Genomic DNA, 12,299 nt, shown 5'->3' with positions numbered 1-12,299 from the left:
ACTTACTCGGATATCTTCCCGCAGCTCCAAACTCCGCTGGTACAGAGATGCGATGGAGTCGTATGCCCTCTTGGCTTCTCCCGCCATCAGCTCCGCCTGCACCATGGCCCCCTTGGCCGCTCATACTTGCTCCTCCGGGAGACGCTGGATGTTGAACTCGACATTCGACGAGCCTGGCATCGTTGGAAGTTCCTGGGCCATCCCAAGACCCGCTCCAGTAGGTTCATCAGCCACCAGCGCCGTTTCAGTCGGCGGCATCGCCTCGGTCGGCAGCACGTCTGCGGCGAGAGCAGTGACTGGAGGGGCAGCCTCGAGAACAGGCTCCGCGGCTTGCTCAGGTCTCCCCTGGTCGCCCTCGTCGACGCAAATCGCCCCTGATAGACCGAACGACATGAGATCTCGGAAAAAGAAAGAGGCAAGACTTAAGATAGAATTCGCGTCGCGATAGTATAACACTCTCGGAGTCGCTACAATGCACCTGGCTGGGACGAGACGACGTTGTCCGCGTCCATGGGATCATCCTCCTGGCACGTCGGAGAGGTGTCAGAGGTGCAAACCCTGTCGAGTGAAATTCATTCGACCTTCAAACAGGAGTTCAACCGAATATCATAAGAAGTTGGAGGAACAGAGCACTTACGTCGAGGTGACAGGAACGACGACCATTATCCGCGGCAAAGCCTTCCGAGGTTTAGACCCACTCGGTTTGGCCGCCTTGGAAGGCTGACCCACGGGCTCGACAGCAGCGTCCCTGGCCCTCTTGGTTCTCCGAGCACTCGGAACCACAGGAGCAGCAGGCGGAGCACTCGAGGATGCCGGAGGGGCCGAAGGAACCGCAGGTTCGTGTCGACGCTTGGTCCGGTGCTCTGGCAGCGGAGGCGGCGAGTCCTGCTCTTCGTCATCCTCCTCTTCTTCACCAGACTCCTCCTCCGTCTCCCCACCGTCGGAGACATACTCGCCGCTCTCCACACTGCCCTCCTGGCTGCCTTCTTCCTCCTCCTCGTCCGGGTTCCCGTTCGAGACAGGAGAAAACCAGTTGGTCCACTTCTGCGTGCAAAACAGTCGGCGACATCAAACGACGGGCAGAGATTCAAGAAAGCGATAAAACTAAAACAGATACGTGCACTCGACAAATGCTATTCACCTGGTTCGGAGGAGGATTGTCCGCGCTGAAAGCCCTCACTCGCCGAGATCCTCTCGGGTTCTCGCAAGCGCCTGTGATCTGGAGCACCCACGACGCCACCTTCTCCTCGGTCACGCTCAAGACGTTGGTCCGAGTGGAGTCTTCGGGCCCCGTGTAGTGCCACATGGTGTGGTCGCGAGCCTGCAGTGGTTGTATGCGCCGACCAAGGAAAGTCTCCAGCAAATCCATGCCGGTGACCCCCCCCTTCTGACGACGTCTACGAGTGCGTCGACCAGGGGCTGGATGTCGATCTTCTCCGCCTTTATGAGCGCGAGCTGCTTAGGTGGAGCGGGACGATCTAAGCTAAAAGGAGGCAACCCTGTCGAGGCATTCGGGCAGGCAACGTCTTGGCAGTAGAACCACGTCGACTGCCAGTTCCTAACCGACTCACTCAGCTGAAGAGCAGGATAACTACTCCGACTATTTTTTTGGAAACCTAAGCCTCCGCAGAGTTGGAGAAGATGCGTTTTATCATCCGACTGGCTGAGCCGTTTGATAGTTTGAGATCTAGCAGAGAATATATGTTTGAACAACCCCCAGTGGGGAGGGCAGCCGATGAAGCACTCGCACATAACTATGAAAGCAGAGAGATGGGCAATAGCATTCGGGGGAAAGTGGTGAAGCTGTGCCCCGAAGTGGTTCATAATGCCCTTGAAGAAAGGATGCGGGGGCAGAGAGAAACCTCGATAGACATGGCTGAGCAGCAAGATGCGCTCCCCCTCTCGGGGCGCCGGCTCGACCTCATTCTCCGCCGGCAGCCTCCAAGACTTGTGCACGATCATCCCGTGCTCCACCAGCTGCAGCAGATCCCCCTCCGTCACCGTGGAGGGGAGGAAGTCGCCTTGGATCCACCCAGCCGGCAACGGCCGCTGCCGCCGCTGAGCAGGAGCCACCGCCTTCCCCTTCTTCTTCCTCGCCTCCATCTTGCTGGTCTGACCCTTGGTCATGGCGGAAGCTACGAATCCGCGGAGAGGAAGGAAGAGTGGAGAGGTTAGGTGCGCTGGAGGCGGCGAGGAGGACGAAGCAAAGGCAAAAGATCCGGCGGGCGTAACGAAAAACCCTCACCGCTGGGATTTAAATAAGGTTCCGACTGGGCCGCTGGCAGTTGGCCCCGAAACCTTATCCCCCGACCAACCGCGGCGATATCAGTGGAGAATTTGAAGGCGCGAGAATCGAGGCGTCGGGCGCTACTCGAGCGCGCTCGCGTCATCCCCGCTGAGCGCGCGGAAACCGAAATTTGAGGATCCCGGAAAATCCGCTGCTGTCAGTTGACTAGTCACGTCAAAAGATACCCTGGGAGCACTCGGTTTCCAACTGTTTGTTCCACAAGGATTTCCACTTGGATCGTTGGTCAGAGAAGATAAAATGGATCGAGGCAGACAACGCCAAAGTCGCATCCGTTCCAGTCGGATCCAGACTTCAAGCATCGCTTCGTCGTTCCAACCCCAATCCATTCGGGAACTAATGATGGGGTTATAGTCCTAGGGTAGGGTCATAGGCCTGCCCTGTAAGTCCTACCCAAGGACTACCCCTCATAAGAGACAAGGCCCTTAGTCAGTTCCGACTGAATTAAGGAGTCCCCATCGTCCAGTCGGCAACAGGTCTTCGACCATCCAGTCGGAGACTAGCATTCTGAGAACATCCAACTAACCGACTGGCTGCCACTCGGAACATCGTAACCCCCCTGGAGGGAAACGGTCGTACGTTTCCCTGCGCATTTATTAGCATTTAGGACGTACGTTACCGGTAACGTACGCATTCAATCGCCACTACTCCACCCCTGTACCGGAACCGTTGTGGAGGGCAGCGCACTCTATATAAGCCACCCTCCCCCTCTGGTGCAGGGGTTAGAAAATCATTGTATTCCATATTCCACTCGACAACAAGCTCCCACAGCACTGAGACGTAGGGCTATTACCTCCACCGTAGAGGGGCCTGAACTCATACAACCTCGTCGTAGCTGGGACTCTGCCCATCCTTTTTGTACCCTACACATCTACTGTCAGGCTTATACCCACGACAGACTATGTGTCCTTAGCTCAAGGAGAATACGGTAGGGACTGTGTGTCCCGGGACTGTGTGTCCTTTGGTTTCAATACCAAGCCGCTCCAAACCAGACGTACGACTGTCACAGTAGTTGGAACTGGGTCATCAACAACTGTCTTCACTGTGATACGGGTTCTATTTCTTCAACTCTTTCAATTCCTCAATATTGCATGTTGAAGACTTTCATTGTCACTGTTTGAAGAATTTGCTGAAGACTTTCTGTGAATTTCCTCAACCTCAAATTCTTCATACTAGTTAATCTTCACATGCTTATTCTGTGCTTGCGTACTGTGCAAACTATTTTTCATAATCCTCATCAAGAAAACTGTTGTTGTAATCTTTGCACCAATGATCCTGCGTTGTTTCCGTTGCACGTTATTCATCAGTGTGGAATTTCCTCGGCGATGAAATTCTAAAAATCGCCTATTCTCCCCCCTCTAGTCGATATAATGCACTTTCTGTAGGACATCCTGCAGTAACCTTGATCATACCTGTAGTCGACATAACTAAAATCCAGGTGGTTAAACCAAAATGACACAGAACAAGGGAGTACCTTCCTCTGATACCAATTGAAAGTGCGTTATATCGACTAGAGGGGTGAATAGGAGAATTTTAGAATTTCACCGCTGAAGAAATTCCTTTTGAGGAAATTCCTCATTGATGAATAACGTGCAGCGAAAACAACGCATGGTCAGAGGTGCAAAGATTACAACAACAGTTTTCTTGATGAAGATTATGAAAAACGGTTTGCACAACATGCAGGCACAAAACAGCAGGTGAATATTAACTGGTATGAAGAATTTGAGGTTGAGGAAATTCAGAGAAAGTCTTCAACAAATTCTTCAAACAGAGACAATGAAAGTCTTCAACATACAATATTGAGGAATTGAAAGAGTTGAAGAAATAGAACCCGTATGAAGATGAAGACAGTTGTTGATGACCCAGTTCCAACTGATGTGAGAGTCGTACGTCTGGTTGGAGCGGCTTGGTATTGAAACCAAAGGACACACAGTCCCTACAGTATTCTCCTTGAGCTAAGGACACACAGTCCTCGCCCAACACTCGTGGTAAGTCTTCAGGGCAGACTTCCAAACCCTCACAAACTCGGTCACCCGGCGATCCGCAATTGACTGCTAGCTTGCTCTAGACCATGACGCCTCATTGTCTCGAGGATGCACAGTCCTCAAAGGAAAAAAGGCTTCAGTTCCACACAGGAACAAATTCTTCAATGATGCTCAATCACTTGGTTTTCGTTTGTGGTTTGGTGTTTGGGGTATTTCCTCACTGATGATTTACTCTCGAAGACTCCGAGGAATTTGGGTTGCTCTAAATGACAAGTGTCAGTTTCTCGCGAAGCAGCCAACCAGCTAGTGGTTGTGGGGGCGGCTATTTATAGCCTGGGAGCATCCCGACATGATTTGACATAAATGCCCTTAAATATTATGACCGTTGGTGTGGATAAGATCGGTGGGGTGGCGCGAATCTTGGCAACGGTCGGGACTCTCAACTGTGAGAGTCTTCATGTTTATCATATTCCTCACTTGAGGCTTTTGTAGGATTAGGCTTGGGTTGAGAATCATGAGGAAATTCATTCCGTAGTATTACCTCGACCCCTTTAACACTACGGTGTTCCTATGACTCAAGAGTGAAGAAAATGAAATAGAAAGAATAAATCTTCATGCTTCAAAGTCTTCGGACTGATTTTCTTCAGGACACACTGAATTCCTCATCTTCAATATCTTCACGAGGAATATCAATTTCATCGCAATTTCTTCGCGATCAAAATCTTCAGCACAAGACTAATTTCTTCAGCCGAAGATATACATTTTTAGGGGTCGATATTCATCGTATAACTCAAACTCCTCAGCGACTTATAGAGCATGTGTACACTTGTAAACACATTAGTTACTTAGCCTATAAGTCTTCAAGCTACCAAAATCACTAAGGGCACTAGATGCACTTACACAATGAAAATATATTTTCACGTTCCTGGGAAAGAATTGGCAGATGGTTTGGTCTTTTTGAATGATGACATTAGATGTGTTGAGATGGGTGATTATGTTTCTGTAGGAGGAGTGGCGAGTCTTTATGCAGCTGTAGTGACTTTGAGGATGAAATTGTTCAGCTAAGTGATGATCAACCTGATGTAATGACTGCTGAACCTGACAATGTAGCTGATTCTGAAGGTGTTGAGCATATTCTAGTTCCTGATGACACATGTGTCATTACTCAAGTAATTGCTAGCCCAGTGAAGCATACAAGTGCAAGAAGGCATAGAATGCATGTTGATTCACAACAGATTCCAATGCATGTTGATTCGCATCAGATTCCAATGTATGTTGATTCACAACAAAGGCAACAACATTTGTTGCCAGCTCCAACTGCTAACAGTGGAAACAGTGAAGATTCAGATCGTGAATATATGCCTCATAGTGAGGATAGTGGTGAAGATTCACAAGTGGTAGAGCTAAGAAGGTATGCCAGAAAACTCAAAAAAATGAGAGATACTAAAAGTTGGATTGGAAAAGATACAACTGATGCAGTTCCAGTTAATTTGATTGCAAACATGGAGGAGCAGCTAGAGGGAGAGGAAAAGGACTTGAACTATGATTCATCAGATGAGGACTACTCTTACAGTGAAGATTCAGATGGAAAGTCAGTGGGGAGGAAGAGCAGGTTTCCTAGATACACCAATGACACAGAAATTCCACATTTCCAATTGTCAATGCTCTTCAGAAGCAATAACTAGCTTGTGAAAGCACTGAGGAGATATGGGTTAGTGACAAAAAGAGGTATTGTGTTCAAGAAACTAGGAGCTGCAGCTGCTGTCAAAGGAAGACGAGGAGCTGCAGCTGCTGTCAGAGGAAGAGGAGCAAAGAGGGGCATGCCAGCTTCTTCAATTTCATCTTACTCCTGCTTCACTTGCAGTGACAAATACTGATGTGGCAATAGTACAATGCATTCTAACTTATCTGCTTTTGGTGATCATGTGCTAAGCATTTTCGGTGTGTACTTTCATGATCATATTTAAGACAATGGATCAAGACAATGCTTTATGATCATATTTGAGACAATGGATCTCACAATGTTTTGCTGATGCCTACTATATAATATGCAGACCTTGCAAATTTGCTTCAGTTTAGCTTCTGAATTTGAACTATCCATTTCATATTTCTATGCGGTTTGAACTATATATTTAACTTCTGAATTCACCTTCCAGAGCGCCCAACTGTCCCAACAATCAGAGCGAATCCCCGTTGACTTTGCTATGTCAGCGTTTTTCTGTCCCAAACAGCTTTAGGGTTAATTTGGACTGGAATTAGAGAGTTAAGAGTGCTGATTTCAGGGATTTGAAGTTTGGGGTTTTGTTTAACTTTCTTCTATCAGTTTAAGGTTCATTTGGAATTCTTCCGTTGTAAAAGTCGAGAGAATTGGTTATTTGCCATTTTCAACACCTGGCTTCGCGAAATTGCCACTTTCAACGTTGGCTTCGCAAAATTGCCACTTTGATCGTTGGCTCCTTGATTACCATACCACTTTCCTCCTTTTAGTGATTTTCTTTTATCTTTTTTACATTTATAAACACAGGAAAATACCAAACTACCCCTGATTATATGTTCACGTACTACACGTTCTGATTGATGAGACCTCCTGATTGATACACCGCGCATCTGCTGCCCAAAATACGTGTATGCTGCCGCCACCAATCGCCTATACACAGCGGCCGATCTCTTCAACGTCGTGCGTCGTCGATCTCGTCAACGTCGTGACGCCGATCTCGTCGACACTCTCGTCAACGTCGTCTGCCGTCGATCTCGTCGACGCTCTCGTCAACGTCGTCCGCCGCTGATCTCGTTGACGCTCTTGTCAACGTCGTCTGCCGTCGATCTCGTCGACGCCTTATACATGGATTCTGGACGGTATAATGCTGCTATTCTTCCACTTTCTGAAAAGGACTGTCAATGTGTCTCTCGGGCGGGACGGTCGGTCGGGCGGTCACCAACTTGTTCTTCCCTGCTCCATACAGATAATCAGATGTATGTACAATTAGGGATAGTTTGGTCTTTTCTTATGCTTATAAATGTAAAAAAGAAAAAGGAAATCACTAAAAAGAGAGAAGTGGTATGGTAATCAAGGAGCCAACGATCAGAGTGGCAATTTTGTGAAGCCAACGTTGAAAGTGGCAATTTTGCGAAGCCAGGTATTGAAAATGGCAAATAATCAATTTTCTCGTAAAAGTCGCACACAGCACAAACAAAAAAGAAGTCCCGCGCGGCGCGGCAGCAACGATGCTTCCGGCACCTCCTCCGTTCTCCCACGGTGACTTCGTCGCCGTTCTCTCCCGGTGCGCCACCCTCGCTCACCTCAAGCAGCTCCATGCCCACTCCGTCGTCACTGCCCGCGCCTCCACGCAGCCCACCACCTTTCACCTCCTCCGTTTCGCATCCCTCCGCCTCTCCTGCCTCCCCTACGCCCGCCGCCTCTTCGACTCCACGCCCTATCCCAATGTCTTCCTCTACTCCGCCATGCTCTCCGCCTACGCCGCCGCGTCCCCCGCGCAAGCGTACGCCCGGGACGCCCTCGCCCTCTTCCTCCGTATGCTCCGCCGCGTCCGCTCCGCGCCCAACCAGTTCGTCTACCCGCTGGTCCTCCGCGCCGCTTGCGTCGTCGGCGTCCAGCTGGTTAAGTCGATCCATTCCCACGCCTACAAGAGCGGGTTCCACGCGCATGATGTCATAAGGACTTCGCTGCTTGATGGGTACTCGAGGTATGGCATGATGCTGGACGCACGAAAGCTGTTTGATGGTTTGACCGACAGGAATGTGGTGTCCTGGACCGCGCTGCTGTCCGGCTACACAAGGGCCGGGAAGGTCGGAGATGCGATTGTTCTGTTTGAACGGATGCCCGAGAGGGATGTGGCTGCGTGGAATGCGATGATCGCTGGCTGCACGCAGAATGGATTGTTTCTGGAGGCTCTGGGGATTTGTAGCAGGATGGTGGAAGAGGGGTTCCGGCCCAATGGGACCACAGTTGCTTGTGTGCTATCTGCATGTGGGCACCTTGGGATGCTGAAGATCGGGAAGGTGATCCATGGTTATGCGTGGAGGAGCTATGTTGGTTTTGGTTCGTCTGTTGTGAATGGGTTGATTGATATGTATGGCAAATGCGGGACTTTGAAGGGGGCGAGGTGGATGTTTGATGAGTTTTCCGACAAGAGTCTGACGACATGGAATTGTCTGATTAATTGCCTTGCACTACATGGGCACAGCAAGAGTGCAATTGCTGTCTTTGGTGAGATGAGGGACGCAGGAATTGAACCTGATGAGGTCACATTTGTGGGATTGTTAAATGCGTGCACCCATGGTGGATTTGTCGATGAAGGGCTTACGTACTTTGAACTCATGTGTGATGAGCTGGGAATTGAGCCAGAGATTGAGCATTATGGGTGTATCATTGACCTTCTTGGTCGAGCAGCACGATTTGAAGATGTAATGAATGTTATCAAAGATATGAAAGTCCAACCAGATGAGGTCATTTGGGGGTCACTTCTCAATGCCTGTAGGATACACAGACAGCTAGAGCTTGCTGAGTTTGCTATAAGAAAGTTAATGCAGTTGAATCCAAACAATGTTAATTATGTTGTGATGCTGGCAAACTTATACAGTGAAGGTGGATCCTGGGAACAGGTTACCAAGATACGGAAGCTGATGCAGGAGGATATGGGCAAGAAAGTGCCTGGTTGTAGTTGGATCGAGGTGGATCGTAAGACACACATGTTTTACTCTGGTGACGATACTCATCCTGTATCAGAGGACATCTGTAACACTCTTGTGGAATTAGCAGCCTCAATGGAAATGTGTCAGGATTGAACTTTTTTAAGGCGCAACAGGAGTTCTGCCTTTATAATATTATTAGGAAAAGTAGACAATACAGGCTGAAGCCTAAATAGAAGAAAAGCACATGAGGGTTTATTTGGATAGATTGATAGTTTTAGTTCGAAAGTCGGGAACTTCTATTCCGTAAGTGAAGTGGGGTAAATTGAAACTTTTGACCTAGGCTTGTTAGGAGTTATGTTGGATGTACACATGACGGTGTTCCCTCGAACCCCACTATCAAGTTACTCCATGCCAGAGGTAGTACTTATGCCAGCACTGTACTGTACTTCTGTAGCGGACTTGGGCGCTACTATTTCATGCCGCAATTGGTGTATAAGGTATGCATGCATTTTCATGTTATTTATATTGATTATTTGCATTATGAATGACCTTATATATTTACGTTAATCTTATTGATTGGTGCCAGTTTAATAATCAGTGGCGCTGCTAGCAGTCTCACATTCAGTCCCACGTGTAGCTTCCCTATCTTCTGTCTTCACTGCTGTTCTGTTGATTAGATCGACGTTCTGTGTTTCCATTGGTTAGCGACTATTGCCTGACAATCTGATATGCCATTTTGTCTTGTGACTGGTGGAAGCTATTCTACTATCTGGTATCTATCAATAGTAGCATGTCAAACAGAAATTGACCGCCTCTATGGTGTAGAAACTTGTCCTCGATGGAATACTCAATCATTTTCCCCTCTTTGTTGGTTTGCCACATTATTAAGATGTATATCATCTTACTTAATATAACCTACATTGTGATATTCAATGTGCTTGTTCTTCAAACTTTTCTAGGATGATAACTCGATGATTTAGTGAAAACAGGATCGGCTATAGGCTCTCGTGAGTATGTTTGGGTTAGTGCAACTGTTCAAGCAAGCCGCACATTTACGATAAATCACCTAACCCTTTCTAAGGCGTTGGTGGTTTCGGAAATATACTGCAAAAAAGTGATTCCATGCTGAGTATATCACATAAGACTGTTCTCAAAGCATGGTTTCATTTTGTATCGGCAAAACTTTTCAAAACATGGCAGACGGAAAAGATCACAACTAGTCTGGTTTGCCTAAATCTGGAAGTAATCTTAAAAAAATTCAATTCTGGGAAAAAGGAACAATATCGTATTCGTCTTCAAGAAAAACAGAAATTGCGTTTTCATTATGGTCTGACAGAACGACAATTACTTAGATATGTACTTATCGCTGGAAAAGCAAAAAAGGTCAACAGGCCAGGTTTTACTACAATTACTTGAAATGCGTTTGGATAATATCCTTTTTCGATTGGGTATGGCTTCAACCATTCCTTGGGCCCGTCAATTAGTCAACCATAGACATATTTTAGTTAATGGTCGTATAGTCAATATACCAAGTTTTCGTTGCAAACCCCGAGATATTATTACTACGAAAGAAAACCAAAGATCAAAAGGTCTGGTTCAAAATTATATTGCTTCATCGGACCCGGAGAAATTGCGAAAGCATTTGACGATTGACACATTGGAATATAAAGGACTAGTATGGCTTAGGTGAAATTTGTTTTTCTCTCAGTTCCAGCTACCGTGATGTCTATGAATGCTTTAGTAACTTTGGCTGTTCTATCTGTTTCTTTTTAGAGCAACGCAAAGGAAGGTATATCATTGAAATAAAAGGGGAACTCTGGCTGCTTGCAGGGCTGCACCTGAGATTTAGGGTCCCTGTCCTAAAACTAAAGGGAAGCGCTAGGCATCAGTGATGCTTTGTTTCTTATCAGACTAGTCAGTAGCCGTCCGATGAAAAGCAGGCTGGTGGTCCGATCTGTCGTTAACCTCCCTGCTTGATTTGCTGGATTCAGTCCTTAATTGACTGCTTCATGCGTAATAACTCCAACGTGTGCATGTGTGGCCCAGGAGGTAAGTCCTATTTTTCAGGGATGCATCTGGTGGTAGTTGATTTTAGTTAATTACGTAGGACTATTAGCATATATTTGTTGCTTCCGAGATTTGCTCCGGAGAATCATTAGTTTGATGCCACTGTAATATGGTTTCTAATTAATTTGTTTCTGCTAGTCATTGCTTTGGAGATTTGCTTCCAAGAATCATTTGTTTGGTGTCACTGTAATATGGCTTTTCCTTTTTAAACTGGTGGAAGCATACACTAACAAATCTGATAAATAATTATGTTTGATGCATCTGGGGTATAATTTTAATTGTTTTTTTCTGCTACTTGTTGCTTCGGAGATTTGCTTCCAATAATCATTTGTTTGATGTTACTGTATATACGGTTTTTCTTTTTTAAAACGGTGGAAACATACGCTTAAATAAATCTGATAAATAATAATTATTTTTCAGACGCATTTTTTACTTTGACGCTGACGTAGCTTTTCTGCCATGGAAACATTCCTTTTAACCAATGGAAGCATGCTTTGTGGTCCGCAGAAACATATTGTTCAAGCGAAGCATCTGATCTATGCTATATATTTTAGAGCTTTGGAAATAATTTATTGGTGTAAAGCAAACATATATACTTTATAAACAGAAACATGTGCTTCGCAGGAAAACATGTTGAAGCACAACAAGTTTCGGAACAAACTAATTATATCTGATCAAAATATTACAGCCCTTTTTACAAAAAATAAAGGTCAATTAAAATAGCACTATTTTCTCCTTTAAAAAAACACGATTTACAAGCTGATTATCGACAAGATCCACGTGCGCCACGAGCTCTGCGCTATTCACAGTATAAACTGCAACGTTTAGCTGGTTGTTCTCGGATGAAGCCCACTCAACGTCATTACAACGCAACAAAGAGCACATCTGGATTTGGGTGCGGTAAAATGCCTGTACAACACATAAGCATTCAGTGAGAAAGATGGAAGCACAGACTAATAATGGTTGATACATAAATTCACTTAAAAATCCAATGGTTGAATCCAAAATTCACCAACGTAGAAGCACATGCAAAATAAATAAAAGTACAAAGCATGGCTCCAAGGAACCAATAGCTTTATTATATTGCAATATATGTATAACACAATGGAAACATGTTTTTTTTTGGATTGCTAGCATGATACAGCATGCAGGAAATGTGTTTTGCAAATAAATTAAGTCATACAATCCATTGGATAATATAAACATAGGTTGTTATGACTATAATCCAAAATATTAATAAAGATGAACTACTTCCAGAACTGAAAAACTAATTTGGCAAACTGATTGTG

The 12,299-nt window shown here is 46.1% G+C and overlaps 1 protein-coding gene across 2 annotated transcripts; it reads left to right on the top strand.

Annotated features, from left to right (window-relative positions):
* Positions 1-7,481: 7,481 nt before the first annotated feature.
* LOC123402211 (pentatricopeptide repeat-containing protein At1g33350) lies at positions 7,482-11,270 on the top strand. 2 transcript variants are annotated; one of them, XM_045096102.1, is made up of 2 exons: positions 7,482-9,440; positions 10,774-11,270. In XM_045096102.1, the coding sequence occupies exon 1, from the start codon at positions 7,516-7,518 to the stop codon at positions 9,094-9,096; it is 1,581 nt and encodes a 526-aa protein (XP_044952037.1). In that variant the 5' UTR covers positions 7,482-7,515; the 3' UTR covers positions 9,097-9,440; positions 10,774-11,270. The 2 variants fall into 2 exon arrangements, with proteins under 2 accessions (XP_044952037.1, XP_044952036.1); XM_045096101.1 differs by having other exon boundaries at positions 10,717-11,270.
* The last annotated feature ends 1,029 nt before the right edge of the window (positions 11,271-12,299 follow it).

Source organism: Hordeum vulgare, chromosome 6H (genome assembly GCF_904849725.1).
Source record: "Hordeum vulgare subsp. vulgare chromosome 6H, MorexV3_pseudomolecules_assembly, whole genome shotgun sequence".
NCBI lineage: Eukaryota > Viridiplantae > Streptophyta > Magnoliopsida > Poales > Poaceae > Hordeum > Hordeum vulgare.
Note: the sequence above shows the minus strand (reverse complement) of the source record. Positions and strands in the feature narration are given on the sequence as shown.